The sequence below is a fragment of the Callorhinus ursinus genome, unplaced genomic scaffold, assembly GCF_003265705.2.
Source record: "Callorhinus ursinus isolate GAN/ISIS: 27379988/994484 unplaced genomic scaffold, GSC_fseal_2.0 scaffold4, whole genome shotgun sequence".
NCBI lineage: Eukaryota > Metazoa > Chordata > Mammalia > Carnivora > Otariidae > Callorhinus > Callorhinus ursinus.
This window is the reverse complement of record NW_027397066.1, coordinates 138,147,501-138,166,359: the sequence shown is the minus strand read 5'-3', so window position 1 is coordinate 138,166,359 and position 18,859 is coordinate 138,147,501. Positions and strand designations below refer to the sequence as shown.

The following is an 18,859-nucleotide window of genomic DNA, read 5'->3' as shown; positions in this document are numbered from 1 at the left end:
CAGCCGCATTTCAGAGGGTTGAAGAATTTACAGAAGGTGAGAAAGCGCTGACATTCAGAGGAAGGTAGAATATGCTTTCTAAAATGCTTTTGGTGGAGCAGAGGACCCAAGGACGTGTGTTTTTTTCCACTGGACATAAACGTATAAGGGTTCTTAAAAATCAGAAGGATAAGCAACCAATAGGAAAAAATATGGGAAAAAGCAATACAAAAAGAAATGCAAATGGTTAATAAACACACACACACACACACACACACACACACACACACACACACACTATTCCATCTTACAAGCAATCCAAAATATGAACACTTGAACAGTCTAGTATCAATTTTATCCTCTTAAATTGGCATTTAAAATATGCTCACAGTGAGATAATTTTCCCAGAGGGCAAATTTGACATGTACCAGAAGTCTTAAATATGTCATACAATGTCTCCATCAAATTTTATTTCTAAAAATTGGCCTTAATGAAGTAATCATGGATGTGCACAATATTTTGCTACATGAATTCTTGGCACAGTATTAGCTATAACAGTGAACAAACAAATGTAAAACCTCAAAGAGTAATACTTCCAGAAGAAATCATAGGAGAAAATTTGTATGAATTTGGGATAGGCAAAAATATTTAGATACTACACCAAAAACAATCAAAATTTCTAATAGTGAGCTGGTAGCAGAGACTTCAGTTGAGCTATGTGATAACATATATGCAACCATTAAAAATGAAATACAGTGACATTCATGATGTACTGTTACATTTAAAAAACTTTTCATTGAAGTTTGTTACCATAATGTTTCTTTTTTTATTTAAAAAATGAAACATATTCAACATTGTACTGAAGGTTCTAGCCAGGGTAATAAAGCAAGGGAAAAAAAAATCAAATTGGAAACAACTAAGTAGAACTGTATTTGTTCGCAGATGACATAATTATCTATGTAGAAAATCAGATGGAATTTCCAAAAAGCTATCAGACTACTAAGTGAATTTAGCAAGATTACAGGGCACAAGATCAGTATATAAAAATCAAATCTATTTCTATATACTAATAACAAACTTTTAAATTAGAAATTGTTTTAAAACAACATCATTTCCAATAGCACTAAAATTATTAAATACTTAGGGATAGATCTGATAAAAGAAGCACAAGCCTGTACATTGAAACGAAGAAAACACTGCCGAGAGAAATTAAAGACCTACATAAATGGAGAGATCTAGTGTATTCACAGATTGGGAGCCTCAATATTGTGGTCAATTCTCCCCCACCCCAAATTGACTTATAGATTTAACACAATCCCAATGTTTTAAAAAATCCCAGCAGGCTTTTAAAAAATAAGCTGTCAAACTAAATATGAAATTCACATAGAAATGCAAAGGAACTAGAATAGCTAAATCAATTTTTAAGAAGGACAAATTTGAAGGAATAACACTACCTAATTTAAAGACATATTATAAAGCAACAGGAATTAAAGAATGTAGTAATATTCATCGAGACTGACAAATAAATCAATGGACCAGAATGGAGTCCAGAAACAGACCCACACACATATACTCAAATAATTGTTTTAACAAAGATGCAAAAGCAATTCAATAGGGAAAGGATGGTCTTTTTAATAAATGCAAAAAAATATTATCCATGTCTCCCTCTATATTTAAAGTTAACTCAAACTTTAACCTATAAATGTGAAACCTAAAACAATAACACTTCTAGAAGAAAACATAGGAGAAAGCCTTTGGGTTAGGCAAAGGTATTTAGATATGACACTAAAAAAAAAAACCCATAAATGAACAAATTGGTATCCTGGATTTTGTCAAAATTAAAAATATCTATTATTCAAAAGTCATTGTTAAGTTAATTAAAGGTCAAGCCCACATACTGGGAAAAAATATTTCCGAATAATATAGCTGATAAGGGAATTGTGTTTCACTTATATAAAGAACTCTGAAATCTCAACAGTAAAATAATCAAACAACCCAACAAATTAAAATGGACAAGACATTTCAATAAACACTTCATCAAAAAAGTTACACAGATGGCAAATGAAAACATAAAAGATGTTCAATATCATTAGTCATTAGAGAAATGCAAATTAAAACCCACAGTGATACCACTATACACCTATTAGAATGGTTAAAATTAAACAGGCTGATCATACCAAAAGTTGGGAAGGCTACGGAGGAACCAGAACCCTCACTCATTGCTGGAAGAAGTATAAAATGGTATAGCCACTTTGGGAAGAAGCCTGGCAGTATTTTAAATAGTTAAATATATGCCTACGATATAATCTAGCTATTTCACCCCTAGGTATTTATCTGATAGAAATAAAAATGTATGTTCTTACAAAGACTTGCACATTCAGTAGTCCCCAAACTGGATACAGCACAAATGTTCATCAAGTGAACAAATAAACAAATTATAGTATAGTCATTCAACAGGAATACTATCAGCAATAAAAGGAATGACTATTGATAAAAGATACAATGCGTGAATCTCAAAACAATTAAGCTGAATGAAAAAGGCCAGACCAAAAAGAGACCATATATTGTTATAATAAACTCTAGGAAATGCATGCCAGTCTATGACAAAATGACAAAAATGCCTATCACTAGTTGCCTGGAGAAGGTGCAGGGGAAGAGTTGGGTGGGAGAAATTACAAAAGGATAAGAGGAAACTTTGAGGAATGATAGATACATTCATATTCTTCATATATTCATATCACCTGTGGTGATAGCCTCGCAGGTGTATGGCAAAAATTATCAGCTTTTACTCTTTAAATATGTGCAGTATACATGTCCCTTATCTCTCAAAGTCACTTTTTAAAATTGTGTCAACAAAACACTGTTTGGGGCTTGGCGGCTCACAGTTGTTCAATTCTTGCTTCTTCCAACTAATTATAGGGTAGAAGCTTTCCCCTTACCACTCCACTAGATGTCCAAGGCTGACCACCCCCCTTCCTCTATGTGCAAATATTCTGGAACACTGTAAAAGGGAGTGTCTGCCCTGGCTCTGCAGATGGGAGAAAAGCATTGTGGCACCGAAGAGGACACTTCTTTTTGGTAGCCAATGGCTGAAGCAGTGGTTGGAGGTAAAATCCTGTCCTCCTGGGCTCCACTGATGGGATGAATAATAGGCTAGAACATAAGTGCCAACAATCAGAGGTTTTTAAGCTAAGGCTGGATGGTCTTAGAGAGGCGACTCAGACCCTGCGTGGATTCCATCTTGTCAACAAAGTCTCCCAAAGCGGTCCTCTGTTAGACACGTTCTCTAAGTTCTCCCTGAAGAGTGAGACTTTGCTAGAGCAGCTTGTAGATGACTCCTGTTCTCATCCAGGCTCCCAACATGGGTATGTTTTTCCTCCCTCCTCGATCCTTTGACCTCTTCTTAGCACAAAGGAAAACTTCCTTCATACTTTCCTGATTATCAATCACTCCCCTTATCTCTCCGCCTCCATTCTGTTGGGGCTTCAAAGAAATAAAGATATATATGAATTAAATTTCCATTTTAAAATGGTCTGAATGTTTACATACTCATATGTTGCATGTGCACGTAAAGAAGAAAAGATTAAAGAGACACATTGAAGATGAGATTACGCATGATTTTATTTGATTTACTCTTCTGTGTTTTATCAGTTTTCTACAATGAACATGCAGTTAATAAAAGCAATGAGCTACTATAAAGCAGGAACCGGGAGAGACATGCAAGGGTTTATGTGAAAGGGAAGGGGGCTTCATATATAGAGAGAGAAATTAAAAATAAATGAAAAGATACAATCAAAGGGTCCAGCGTCACGGGGAATGACTAGTTTGGACGGCAGAGGGACGTTTTGTCCCCTTCTTCGATAAGAGGAAAGGAAGTAAGAAGGGTGTGATGCAGTTATAAATACGGTTTTAGTCTAAAGACAGGAAGTTAAGGGAGTTTACCCTTGAGAGTATCAATGTTCTCCAAAGTAGAAGCTATATTTTATAAGACCCACTGTTAAGACATCAGTTCTTTCCCTCCCCTGGAGGGAAAAATGAGTAGCAGAAACTACTAGTCAGTCACCCTCTCTCCAGTTTGCCCTCCATATAGCTATAAGAACGGCCTTTAAAAACCCTGGTAAGCCTTAAACCCTAAACTCCTTCCTATCTTTCTCCTTGGAGATTGCTTAAACTTGGACCACACCTCAAGTCCATGGCCTGGGACAATCCACATCCTTTTTTAAAATTAATGTATTTATCTTTTTTATTATGTTCAGTTAGCCAACATACAGCACATCATTAGTTCTTGATGTAGTGTTCAATGATTCATTAGTTGCGTCCAACACCCAGTGCTCATCCCAACACGTGCCCTCCTTAATGCCCACCCACATCTTGCACCTGCTTTCTGCAAGCACCTGTAACATCTTTTCTGTTTCTACATACTCTGTCCATACAGGCTATCCCACCTCTGTTCATATAAATCAAAAATCAGTCACTTTGTGGATTTTGTCCCCAAATTCACTTACCTCACCATTTGGTGAGTCCAGCAGCAGGACAGCAATCTCATCATGAAGCCAGAGGCATCCACCTCCTCTCAGCTACCCCCCAACAAACTTAACCCCTCCTTCTCCCTGTTTCCTCAGAAGGACAGACAAACTCTGTCTTGTGTCTCATTCAAAGAGATCAGCCCACATTTGTGTCCCTGTGGTCTTGCTTTTCACTTCAATTAGGCATAATGAAATTTCTTTTGAACAAATTCCATGAAGGAAATCTGGGAAGAACATCAGCTATTTTTCCCCACACATTAATCCACGTCAATCTTGGGCTCCAGATTCCCTGGCTTTGGGTTGATACTCAAGGCTCTTCATCGTCTGGTCCTGCCCACTCTCCCCACCTCACCGCTTGCCTTTTCACCTCTTGCCCACGCTCTGAGTCTTTGCAGTTTCCCCCAGACAAATCTCTATTTACAGACCGTGTAAATTTTCACATAACCCGAAGTTCACCTTCCCCTCTTTCCCTTTTGTCATGCTCAGCTCAAGATTGGAAGCATTTTATGATCTTTAATAGAAAGGGGAGGTTTTAAAAAGGGGGGATGTTTAAATGGGAATATTAAACATTCCTGCTCCATTTTCAATGTGGATAACTGACCTTCACCTCTTGTTTTTTATAAGGACACATTAGTAGAATACTATTAGATTGGCTTACTATTTGATTCCTATCCCTTTGCAGGGATTCAGTGGCATCAGAGAAATTGACAACTGAATCTGCTGTGGAAAAAGGTGTTTTATCAGAATTTTAATGACTGGGAATGAAGGACCTGGAGAGAGGAGCAAGACAAACCCATTTTTATTAGACTTCCAAAGAGAATGGAGGAAAAAAAGACAGGCTATTAAATGAGAACTTTTGAATAAGAATTCCTCTTGTATTCACTTTTCACTCTTAAGCTCTGGGAAGAAAAATGGAATCTGTTCTAGAATGTGAACAAGTATTGCTTGTGTCTCAAGAAATTCCACACAGAGAGTAACCAGACATAATGGATCCTTGCTCAAAACAGATTTCTTGGCAAGGGCTCCGGGAGGTCCAGAACAAATTGTTTTCGGTGTCCTCTAAACTGACATAAAATGCTTGGCTACCCAAAAGCTTTCCTTGGTTGAAAGCAACTTCTTAAATGGAAGAACACAAGGTTTGGGGATAGCAGGATGGGCACAGCTGCCTTTCTGATACAGCAAAATATGGGAACACAGTGGAACATTCCCACGTAAACAGGAACGAGCGTTGTTCGTTGTCTCCCACAACCAGCAGGCTGAGAATCAGCATTTGAGATTTAGAACCCATTCTAAGTGCTGCAAATGAGGAAACTGGCCAGTTGTGGTTGTTTTCCACACATGTCACGTTCCCCAACCCTAAGTTTCATTTCTAGTCTCTGGAGATTATATGTACCTCCCACCCTTCCCTGGTCCGGTGCTTCCTTATTTTGTAAGAAGTGGATATGTTACTATTAAATCAATGAAAGGGAGAGCAGTTTAAAGCAAGGGCTCTTAATCCAGAAAGTGTCTCAGACCTCTATGAGAATTCAATGAGAAGTATGAACCTCTCCCCAGGAAAAGTAAATGCAACATTTTACATACAATTTAGGGAATTTATATACCCCTAGAAACTCCAAAGAACTCCACTATTTAATAAAAAGGCTTCAGTTTTAGGACAAAACTCTTAGCAAAGGCTCAGTCTCTAAAGTGCCAAAACAAGTTTAAAGGTAATATAGTGAGCCGACTAATTATGCTTGATGTCAAAGTACTGATAAAACTGATTTTATTTGTGTTATCCTTGTGTTATTATATCTAAAATATGAATCAATAGAGATTAAAGCTTCACTGTCTACCATTTAAGCTGGAGTAGAATAAAATATATTTATTTATCAGATTTATTTCAAATGTTTATGTGAGAGTAAAACACCACCACCAACAGTGAGAGCTCAACCCAGTCACATTATACCACAGTGTTCAGATGTGACACTACCATTAAAGCAGGTTGGAAATAGGATGAAGAATTTTTTTTTGTCCTAAAAATAAGTACTGACAAGGAGTTGTCAGGAGAATTGACATTGGACAATAGAGACTCCATGGAGAAACCTCCCTTTTTCTTTGCTGCCACCCAAAGGAATATTTTAGAAAGGTAACTACATACATTCACACACACACACACACACACACACACACACACACACACACACACGAGAAGACAGTTGGGAGAAGGATAGAAGCATTCATGAAATCGAAGTCCAATGGGCAATCATACAGGGCCCCATTCTAATACTCGAAGCTCCACAATTATGACGCTGATGTAAACTTCGTGAAAACAGGAATTTGGCTTATCTTTTTCCTTGCACCTAGAAAATATCTGAAACGTTGTGATGCTTCAGTAATTAGCTCCTGATTGAAAAAAGCCACTACTCTATAGAGCTCGGAAAACAAACAAACTACATACAACTTAGAGTATTACTCTGGGCAAATCAGTTCAGTTCTCTGGGCCTCAGTCTCTCCACGTAGAAAATGAGGGGTTAAAATTGGGTCTGCTTAAAAGGCTTGCAATATTCCCAGTCTTTATGATTCTGCTTCGTGCATGGGTACTTTCTCTTAGAATGCAAGACTATGATCATTTTAGGTACAAAGAAAGAGCACTGGTCTATGTATAATCACTGAGGAGGAAAGAAGGAAGACACAAAATAAATAAACATAAGGAACGTATATTTCTGGGGTGTGTTTATTTCTTCTAGGGAAGAACCTCATAGATGGCAGTGGCAATTCCAGGAGTCCTAGGCAAGGTCTTAAATCCGTAGACAAGGAGGAAGAGGCCATTTTATAGAATGTGGTCCAGTTATTCCCTTTGTTTTTGTTATGAAGTCACAGCCCATAATAAACTATCCCCACGGATCCAACACTGTAGATCTGCCTGCTCAGCATGCCTGGAGCAGTAACATACTGGTATCTCTTCCAGAGTGTATGATAGGATATTTTTCACCATGAACTTCACGAGGAAGCAGACAACCGAGTATTGGTTGAAGATTTTAAAATAAATTTTGTTTAAGTGCATCTATTAAGTCTGTATGTAATTTGTGTTCTTACGTGACAATACTAATCAATCCAGATTTAGGTGAGTTTTTTGGGGGGGTAAGGGTGGTGGTACAGAAGTGGAAATATTTTCACTCTTGTGAAAAAATATTAGAAATTACAGATTCTCTCTAAAATGTTTCCCTAAATTTTTCTTTCCTCAGAAAAGTAATCTTCAAACTTCAGCATACAGAAAAATCAGTTGGAGTGATTATTAAGAATGCCGATTCCTAAGTACCCCCATATGGATCTGGGACAGAGCCTCAGAATTTGCCATTTTAACTGTTACTGTATCAACTCCAATGTCGCTGTGCGAGAGTACCACATAGTATCTCTCCCCTCTAGACAGACTTACTTGTCCATTTCTTTCTTTTTGTCCTGCCCATGTCATCTTCATATGTGATATCATTCCACCATCTAGTGGATGATTTCACTCAGCAAATTTTTTTCTTACACTACAAACGTCTTGCTCAAAACTTGGAGGAAATCTCATTTCTCGTGAACTCCTTGAAAGCACACAATGGGAGATCAGGAAAAGGTTTATAAGAAAAAAATGTTTAATATAACATCAAATTCCTGTATTTGTAGATGTACATTTACTATGTAATATACATATATTTTATAAAAAGAGAACATTGTAATCCTGATATGTTTGAATGTAATATATCTAATATGCTTTATTCAAATATTTTAGCAACTTTGGATTTACTGGCCACAATTTTTTAGACTATTTATACCTGTAATATTGTTATTCCCACATACAAGTTTTCTATAAATGCCTTCCAGCACATCAGTACAATAACTTGGGTCTTCCAGGTTGTTCCCTCTGAACATCTTTTAGTACTCAGTGGCCCTTGAGACCCCTTGAGTCACCCTAAGAGCCTCAACTCTTTCCAAGATTCTGAAAGCACAGGATGTCTGTTTTTTCACCTCATGGCTCCTCTCTCTGAAAAACTTTGGTTATTGATGCTAGTACTCCAAGGATCACAAATTCAGTTGCCCACAGGCAGCAAGCAGTTAATTTAAATGAGTCAGGTAAGTGGGGTGTATACCAAAGAGAGTGGTGGGAACGAAGGAGAACTGAGTTTGTTACATTTCAAGGAATTCAAAAACTAGAATGTTTCTGAGCCCACAATGGGCCCAAGAGCAGTATGGACCCCTGGCTTACTTGAGGGTTTACTAAATGTTAACTATGTATGGATGCTATCTTCTATAATTCTAACAAATAGGCTGTATAAGAGATAGCATCATTATCCCAATTTTACCCACAAGGAAACTGGATCTTAGGGAGGTAGGTCACTTGCCCCACATCAGACAGGTGAGACTTCCTGCCCATGGCTCTGATCCAGGTTGGCCTAACCCCAGAGTCTGTGTTCTCAGTGACTTCATTCCAGAACCTCTCTGAGAATGTGGCTTCTTGCCTGTTTGACCTGACTGGCACTTTGTGCTCCTCACTTCCCACTCAGACCCCTTGCTCCTACCCCAACTCTGCTTGCTCCCTCTGGTTTTTTCCAACATTTTCTGTGTTCATTTGGCCTCTGATGCTACTAGTGTCTTTGCATTTGGACAGTTTCTCATCTGGTAATTTACATCTCTCTGCATCAGCATGTTTCTTAGTAACTTATTACTCACATTGTAAACTAATGTGACAATCATATTGATACAATTTATTTTTACTACTATTGCTTGAAATAAGTGCAGCTTCTCCTAGAGCTTTAAAATGGTATTTTGGGGATGCTTAGATTTTTGTGCTAAGTTGGATTTGCCCTGATAGAACACCTCTACTCTTCTACTCAACTGGGCTGTTTCCAAGTACTATTGTAAATACTGTAAAGTCATACCAACTCTTCTCAGTAAAGTACTATTGTATCGGTTGGCCTCAAAAAAATGTTTGTTTTTGGGTGAAAAGCAAATGTTAAGAGTCATCTTGTATAGAAACCCAAGTTAATTACCTTTTGAGGACAATAAGCTATTTCTTTCACCTATCCGTTCTCAGGTAACTTTTGGGTTGTGCAATCCCAAAGATAGAATAGCAGCCCTGGGGCATGTTTCTGGATGTTTCCTATCAGGCTGGCTCTCATGTCCTCCTTTACTCAGGAAAGACATAATTATAATCCATACACCCACATTAATGCTTTCCATTTATCTGGAATGTTTGAGTCCCTTCAGCCTTTTATGAAAACTGTCACCCAGAACAGTATTTCTTTGGGAAGTCTTAACATAACATTTTGAATTGAATTTCCAAACAAAAAGAATGAAAACTAACTGGGGCATGCATATATCGCAACCAGTGATATATTTTTTTTTTTAATCCTAACAGAAAAGAAGCTACCCTTGTGCAGCCTTTTGAATGATTCTACCAAGTTTATGCAGAGTAAATTATCCACTTATCCTTCTTTGTACAAATAGTTAACAAAAACAGACTGTATTTCCCTGCTATGAGATTCATTATTCAGGAAAAAAAAAACAAAACCTATTTGTGCTTGGAAAATAGATGGGGATAGGTGGCTTTGACTGCCTTAATTCTGTGTGAACAAATCCCAGCTCATCCGTTCTTCATCCTTCAGTTATGTTATCAACATGATGCGTTAATCTAGAAGGTAAAGACAGTTGAAGTGTAATTGGATATGGTGCTGCAAGTTCCAAGTTATGATAGTCACTAACATTTATTGAATTTTTGTTAAGTACATGACACTGCTCTGCACTTAAATGCATTAACTCACTTCAACTTGACTCTGTAAAGTAGGTACTGTTCTCATCATGATTTACAGGAAAGGAAATGGAAGGACAGAGCATTAAAATAACTCACCCAAGATCACACAGCACTTAGTGGTAGAGTCAGAATTTGAACCCAGAGCCCTCGTTTTTTTAACAAGTATCCCTTGAATCCCAGACACAGTAAACTTTGAAACTGTCTAGCTCATTCCTCAGTGCTGGATTCAGCCGAGCCTGGGTGTAGAGATTGGGAATTAGCTCCCCAGAGGATTCTGTTAGACGGCCAAGTCTGAAAACTACTTCTAATTTTAAAAGATTCCTAGAACTGAATAATTTTTACTTTTATTCCTTTCCATGTTCGGGCAATGTCCATTATTCAGTAACTCTAAATACTGAAGGAGACAAACTGAGTGGTAGCATGATATAGCCACTGATTTCAGATTCCCAGGTGTTCCTCCTCTTTGTGGGAAAAATGTATAAGCCATTTCTCAGAGAGACTGCCAGTTACTTGCAGTATTATCTTTACTTAACCTGGGTATCCATGACTGTTTCTCCCCCAACTCTAAATCAACATGTGCTCGGATGATCCCAACATGGTAATTGTTAATGCTGTATTTGCATTTCGATTGGAGTTTTGGACGGTTCATTCATCACTGTTTGTGCTTGCAGATTTTTTGGATATAGGTCCTAATCCCTCTTGCAGTACAAGACCATCCCCTCTTGTCCTGTTGTCAAGAGACATAGAGGAGCTACAGTCAACCAAAAGTAGAGAATTCGCCTTCAAATGGGACCATGCATGAAAGATGTGAAATCATTCATGTCAATGGACCCAAAGTGGAAGAGTGAACTATGGGGGGGGGGGAGGATGATTTTAGGAGATTATAGTAGTCGCACAGGACATTTACGGATATAACATTTGAGGTTTGGGCTCTCAGTAAGAAAGCTGGGAGATCCATGTACACGGTTATTTGTGATTCTGTTGAGGAACAAGTTTGAATCATGGACACTTTCTGACTTTTGTCAGATAGTGAGCCCCTTAACTAATCAGTGAGCTTAACCACCTACCCACCCTCCACATTTCATTCTGGTTGTCTTGTTTACCATCTATCATCAGGTTTGTAGTAAATATCACTAAAAGAGGGGTGCCTGGGTGGCTCAGTCAGTTGGGCGTCTGCCCCTGGCTCGGTCATGATCCCAGGGTGCTGGGATCGAGCCCTACATCAGGCTCCTTGCACAGCGGGGAGCCTGCTTCTCCCTCTGCCTGCCGCTCCCCCTGCTTGTGCTCACTCTTTCTCTGATAAATAAATAAATAAATAAATAAATAAATAAATAAATAAATAAATCAAATCTTTAAAAATATATATCACTAAACCCCTGAAGAGGTCACAGTTTTTTTCCAGGGTTCTTCAATCCATTTTTAAGAGAGAAATGATTTACCAAGGCATATCTGTGAACTCGGGGATTCATTAAGGTCTCAAGAGTTATGCCTCATAAGTGTAAAGAGTCTGTTGTTTGGTTCTCTCCCACATTATTTGAATTATAACTAAGAAAATTACATTTTAATATCTTTTCATGTACTGTAACACTAATTTGAAAATTAAAATTAAAAATGAAATAATTTAGTGATTAATGAGCTAACACCGAATTAATTTATTTCAAACAAATTCACTGATTTTGTGATTGTTCATTCAGCTTGAAATATTTATATCACAGCCAGGTAACCAAACTGGTTTGTTGATTTCCCTTTCCTGGACTACTAATTAGTTTATGACAGGGAATGGCAAGTGCTATTTCTAGGGTAGACTCCATTGAGGTCACCATACAACTCTGTCAAGTGTCATGAGGCAGGTGCATCTCAAGATCTACCTTGCATCAGAATCATCTGAGGATTAGTTAAAACACAGATTGTAGGGCCCCACCTCCAGAGTTTCTGATTCAGTAAGTCTGGTGTGGGGCCCAAAATATTGCATTTCCAACGTTAAAAGCTCAACTCCGGCATATTAAAAATTTTAAGAGTTTATTCGAGCGAAACTCAGTTTGAATCAGGCAGTACAAAACCAGAAATGGTTGGGAGCTTTTTATCCACAGGATCCAGGGGAGAGACTTATATAAAGAAAGTGCAGAAGCAAAGAAAGGTAATCATTCAATTGGCTGTAGCTCAAAGTCTAGTTGGCTGCTTGTGACTGGTTATCCTGAGGTTTCCATTGCTGAGCCTCCAGGCATTTATAGGCTTAGATTTGGGTTAGTTTAGGTAGGCTGCCGTGGTATTAGAGCCGCCTCCGCCCAGTGGCCTCCTTGTTTCATTAATTTAACACCAACAAGCCCCAAGTTGATGCTTTTGGGGAACACTTTTTAAGAACCTCTGCCCCAGGAGACAGATTCGTAAATACAGAGAACAGACTGCTGGTTGTGGGGACAGGTGCTGGGGATCAGGGGTGTGGGATGTACAGGCTTTCAGTTATGGAATGACTAAGTCACTAGGATCAAAGGGAATATAGCCAATGGCATCATAATAGTGTTGTAGGGTGACAGATGGTAGCTACACTTGTGGTGAGCAGAGGGTAATGTACAGACTTGTGAATCACTCACTATGTTGTACACCTCGAACTAATGTAATGTGTGTCAACTATTCTTCAATTAAAAAAAAAAACCGCTGCCCCCACACCAGTGGGCCCTCTAGAAACTTCACCAATATTGTAAACCTCAGAACTTTTGTAGGGTTTACTTACTATCCTCAGGCACAATACATAATACTAAAGCATGCAGATAATGTAATAAATTTTAGATGTGCTGTCCCGGATATTATTTTCACGCACATGCAGTAAAATTCTACCATATGTAAGTAGGTTCAGAATATTTTAAGTGTTATGACAGGGAGAGACAATTAGGTGTGGTTTTGCATTTATGCTGGTTGCTGAAATGACTAGGAAGAGCTGCACAGCTGGCTGGCTGGGAGCTCGTGAGTCTGGCTCTAGGCGGGAGAATAGTCTTGGTTACGCCTACGGTATGGTCCTCGCGCCACCTGGTGGTAGTTATTTGCTCCATCATTCAATAGATTTGCTGATCGTTCTGGGTTCTACGGCTGTTAAGAAAGTTAGAAAATGTAGTTGGAACTATGTCAAGGAAGAAAAGGAAGTGGAATTAGTAAAGCAATTCCCAGCCCGTGTATTTTGATATTGTGCAAATGAACTGCCTTTATTCTTCACTGATAGGAAGATTTAAAAAAGCATTCTTGTTGGACGGTATTTCTTAATTTGTATTTTAGGGCATAATACAAATACAAATAATTGAAACTAGAAAATCTGCACAGTTAGATTTAGCTAGCACGAATGGAAAATTTCACAGAAACAATCTTTGCATCAATTTATACTCCAATTTGGAAGTCCTCAGAAAAAATCTAGTTGTATATTTCTAAGTGAATAACAGAGTTCTGCTCAATTCTTTCTGTTGTTGAGGGGTTTCGATAAGGCACCAAAGGGCAAGAACAATAAAACAGGTACTAAAGAACCAGAGATTGCAAAGCCTACAGCAAGGTCCAAGACCATCCATGTAGGAGGTGCTAAGATTTTGTGAAACTGGTTTGGCCCCCATTAACTTATCCCCCATTTTGAAAGCGTAAAAGAGGACTTGCAGACGGATGCGGGCAGCATAAATGTTCGTGGAAAGTGGGGTGGTGTGCTGTGGTGCATGGCTGTCCCTTGTCCCTCAAGGCAGGGAAAGGGAGCTTCCACTTCTCAGTTCCACCAGCTTCCTTGATTCCACTTGGAGACACATGTGTCCTCTTTTTTTTTTTTAAGATTTTATTTATTTATTTGACACAGAGAGAGAGAGCACAAGTAGGCAGAGCGGCAGGCAGAGGGAGAAGGAGAAGCAGGCTTTCCGCGGAGCAGGGAGCCCGATGCGGGGTGCAATCCCATGACCCTGGGATCATGACCTGAGCCGAAGGTAGACGCTTAAGGACTGAGCCACCCAGGCGCCCCAACATGTGTTCTCTTAAAACTGAGGGACTTAGGGACGGATATTTGACTGGAGCCTGAATAATCCGAAGAAGAAAGGCAATGCCCGCTGCCCTGTTGTGGCAAGGCGAAAGTGAGGCCGCGCCGTTGCCAGAGAGCTGTGTGTCATCAGAGACCGAGCAAGGGCTGATATTTTCTGTGTGCCCGTGGGCAAGGCCAACACAGAGTCCTCTCCTAAGTGGAGTGTGAGAATTTGCATCTGGAACAGGGCACAGGTGAGGCTGACACTGCTGCTGAGCGGGGGCCACCCTGACACCTGACCCGGGGAAGCTCTTGTTTCTCCCATCTCCCTTCGGAGAGATCCCAACGGTAAACATCGCACCCGAGCTTGCGTGGACCTTAGCACACATTGCTTCGTAAAACTGGACAGGGGAGCACAAAGGTTGTGTGCATCTGGACAGATTATCACTTTCCTGTCACAAAAGCTTTGGTGAAGGGGTATTTAAATTTCAGCATTCCAAATATTAAATCAGAGCCCCTTCATGGCAGCTTTGTTAAAATATGATTTCTATCCTTGCCTTCTCGATCAATTCCTCAGCACAAAGTCTTGCAAAACATATTCCAACTTTGGATATAAGCGTGAAAACACAAGGAGATGGATGAACATTTTACAAAATACACGGATTGCTGTTGGCACTCTGTGCTGAATATCGGGTGCAGTAATGTAATCATTAGGGAGAGGGCACTGTTGCATTGCATTTACTTGTGTGCTGTCTCTTGAATTCCCAAATAGTCCTTGTAAGAATTTATAAGGGAAAGTAAGAGTCTGATGGTCCCTTTACACTTCACTTCCCCCTTAAAATGCGGCTGAGTTCAGGAAGTGACAACTTAGAAGATTCTATTGTCTGGAAGCAGAAGGAGTCTTTACAAATGGCTTGGTCCATCCCTGTCAGCCCCACCGATATTTCTTTCTTTGAGGCTCATTACATTTGAAAAATGTGTTTCAGACACTCCGTCAAAATGCTCCTTAGATTTAAGAAGACACAATTCTTAAGGTTCTTTTTCTGCAAATGATGGTTGATTTGGTCTGGATATTCTGTTTACTGAAGGTATTTTCATTCACTCGGAACATTTAGGAAATTTGAACTTGTAAAGCCGCTTTCCTGCACCATCCTGCATTTTTTATTTGGTAACATTGGCCATAAAGGTAATTCACAAGTTATTAAATCACAAAATGCTATTGCCAAGTGATAATATTCTATTTGATCATTATACAGGCTATTCAGATGAACATGACAACGAATCAATGACAAAATGGAATTTTAAAAACCAATCTTTCACAGATATGGGGTGAACTTTTGATAAAAGCCAAGATACACATACTAAAATCTTCGGTTCAAGGTTGATTAATTAAAAATAGATCCTAGATTGAAGCACCTGGTTTTCTCAGAGCCACATTACCATGGTTTCTTCATTATTTATTTAGAATAATATATAAAATATAGTTTAAGGAAAAAGAAAGTACAAGATGAAGTGTGAAATTTTTAATGGGCTCTAACAGCCCCTTACAAGGAAAACTGTGTTGATGACTAGCCAGTAGGAGGGGAATGGATGGTGTTTGGAAATGAAAGCTTTATTTCTCTAAAGTGTTTACCAAACTTTCTGGAGCATCCTGATCGGACATTAAGTATTGGGCCTTCTTACAAATGAAATGATAGGATCTTAATCGTCAGACTGGAAGGGAAGTTAGGAAGTATCCATTTAATTTTTATCAGGAATTGTATTTGACAGCAAGTAGCAGAGTCCTGAGAAACAATGGCTCCATCAGACAGGGCTTTATTTTCCTCGCATGTAAGTCAGCATCCAGAGATGAACCATTGCTTGTTGGGCTGAGGTCTCTCCAATTCTCAAGGCTTTTCCTTGAGGTTGCAAGATGGCTGTTGGGACTCCTACCGTTAATTATGAATTCCAGGTAACAAAGAGGAGAAAATGAAGGGAAGGAAGAAGGGGCAGCTCCTGTGCCAGGAAGACAAAAACTCGATACCCCAGTCGATAGCCATCTCAGCTCATTGGCGGAAACCAGCCATTGCCCACCTCTGCTGGGAAAGACTGGAAAGCAGCTTTTAGCTGGGCACAATGTCAGCCCTCACAGAATGAGTCTGTTGGTAAAGCAAAAAGGGAAGAATGTATCCTCCTCCCAAACCTGTCACAGCCTCTGCCACAATCGGCATCTTATGGAGATGAGGCAACTGGCCCAGGGAAGTTAAACAATTTCACCCATGTCTCTAAGCAGGTGGCCGAGCCCGGACTTATGGAGCACAAACGTATGCCCTCACCTTCAACTGAATTGTACATGGAATTATATGTGGGGATGGATGGGAAAGGAATGGGGTCCTCTGAAGTTCTAAAGATTTTGCTTTAGCGAGAGCATAATAAGAATGGAAAATATCATGGTTTCTTGAAAGTTTGGCACATCAGTTCACCTTCAATAAGATCACAGTGATTTGATTTTCCTTTAGAAATAGTGCAAAGAAAACTAAACACACAATTCCTAACACAGAAATGAAGTGATACCGTAGCTGGCAAGGCATCCAAATTTTGAGAGTCTGTTTCTCCAAAATAAATAAACACATATTCCCTCATATAAAACTTAACTCACTACTGTAAAAATTGCGGCCCTCTTCTTCTCCCAGGAGGGAGCAGCCCTCTACTTTCTGAGGAGTGTGACCAAAGGAGAGTGATTTTTGAGAGTAATGGTAGCAGGAAATCAAGACTGTGCTTGAAGGGATATTTTTCTTCCATTGCCCAGATGCTAAAATGTGTTCTCTAGGACAAGGGCTGTGAGCAGATGGTGACTTTCTCTCATCAGATATTCAGCCATTCAAACACTTGTTAATGTACATTCAAGAATGCAACACTGTATCCGGTTAAGTATTCATCCAAGAAGAGATTACTTATTACTACTTATAATCTAATACCACAAAGAAGTGATATGCAGAAACCTGAAAGGAAATGTTTTCTAAAATTTCTAAAAATTGTACAACAGTAAAACTACCCCAAGGAAACTACAGGCTAGCAAAACAGGAATTATTTGATTTAATTTGTTTGGAGAATAGGAAAATATTTGTTTTCATTTTAATACATATTTAAGTTATATATAACTCCAGGGGTTATGATTCCGTATCTTTCCCAACACAAAGACTTATTTGAACGCTGTGTCATGTGAAATTGTGGATATTTTGTTTTTCCTCCATTCATTGTCTATGTCTGGGATATAAATGGGGAGCAAATCTCCCTAGCTAGAAACTCAGCATTGTGTGATTCATTTATGATTGCAGTGGGAGAAACTACAGATGACCACAAGTGAAAGGAGGAAAATATTCTGCTCTGTCACATTCCACGTAATTGCCATTACCTGTGTGGTTTGGTCTTTGTATGTATTAATAGATCGGACTGCGGAGGAAATCAAGCAAGGCAACGATAATGGTAAGAACACGTCTCTCTCTCTCTTTTTTTTCTCCTCTTGGATTCTCTGACCACACCAGAGGTGGGTGGGGAAACTATTTCCCTATTAGGTCTTCATGTGTGATATATCAGCAAAAACCAGTACTGGCAATTAAGTCTTCTCCAATTATGTTATAAATACTCGGATCGAATATCTAGGGCTCCCTGGCTGAGATGTGAGATTGATTGTCCATTAAACCTTAGTAGGGACAAATATAGAGATGTCACACATCACTTCAGGCTTTTCAGGAGCTGAGTAAGGATCCTGTTCTGCCTGATGTGAAAAGACAAAGAGTTGTGAAAGTGGAAGGTTTTTTCATTTTATTTAATTCACCGCAGTTGTTGCTTCTTTTAAAACATGAGTAAGATGATATGTGTTGTAGCTTATTAATTAGTACCATGTAATTTGATTGAGTAGTTTAACACTATGGTTTGAAATTTTAGCCATAATAAGTTTAATTGTGAAGGATGATGTCAAGTCTGCAAAGAAAGTCATTTAAAAATCATTAAAGCAGAGTCTTACATCTGAAATACATAATTTATCTAAAGCAGAGGGAAAAATGGGTGGTTTATCTTCACTTCTGAAGGTACCCAGCTCCATTTCTCATCAGGCTCTATCTGTCTGCCTGTGGTCTAAATCAAAGTTGGTAAAAAAGTGAGAAAATAACTCCTACCCCCCCAAAAATCCCACAATATTAGGTCACTGGTTAATTTAAAAAGAGAAACTGTTCAGATGCTAACACTATAAGTTTGTAGTGTTCTAAAAGATGTCTATGTGTCTCCCTCAAAAAAAAAAGAAACCGAAAAAAGAAAAAGACGACAGGAAATAAGGGAGAGAAAGTGAGGGAAAGAATGAAGAAGGAAAAGAATATTAGTAGGGAAAGTTTTGTTCTGCATGTCTTTGGATTCAGTAACAGCAGAAGGGACGGATGTTCCATTCTCACACTTGCCCGCATGGTGGCAGCAGTGAGTACCGGCAAACCCTCTCCTGGACGCTGGAGAAGCCGCGTGGGACGAAGGGACTGTGAGGACCCGTCCCGTCGGATGCGCGGGGATGTGGTTTATGTATTCAGTGTGTGTGTGTGTGTGTGTGTGTGTGTGTGTGTGTGTGTGTGTGTG

At 39.1% G+C, this 18,859-nt stretch overlaps 1 protein-coding gene and 1 long non-coding RNA gene across 7 annotated transcripts in view; one reads left to right on the top strand and one right to left on the bottom strand.

The window, feature by feature from the left end:
• Window positions 1-4,572, bottom strand: part of LOC141372666 (uncharacterized) — a 190,286-nt gene extending 185,714 nt beyond the window's left edge. The window contains exon 1 of the long non-coding RNA XR_012378068.1: window positions 4,485-4,572. This is a non-coding gene — a long non-coding RNA (uncharacterized lncRNA). The remainder of the gene's footprint in view (window positions 1-4,484) is intronic.
• Window positions 1-18,859, top strand: part of MARCHF1 (membrane associated ring-CH-type finger 1) — an 858,143-nt gene that overhangs the window by 824,976 nt on the left and 14,308 nt on the right. For 5 of the 6 annotated variants that reach the window (XM_073892451.1, XM_073892452.1, XM_073892454.1 and 2 more), the window contains one exon: window positions 17,575-17,722. In XM_073892451.1, the coding sequence (XP_073748552.1) occupies window positions 17,575-17,722 (148 nt within the window). Of the gene's footprint in view, window positions 1-17,574; window positions 17,723-18,651 lie in introns of all 6 variants that reach the window. The other variant, XM_025874409.2, reaches the window with a different exon arrangement.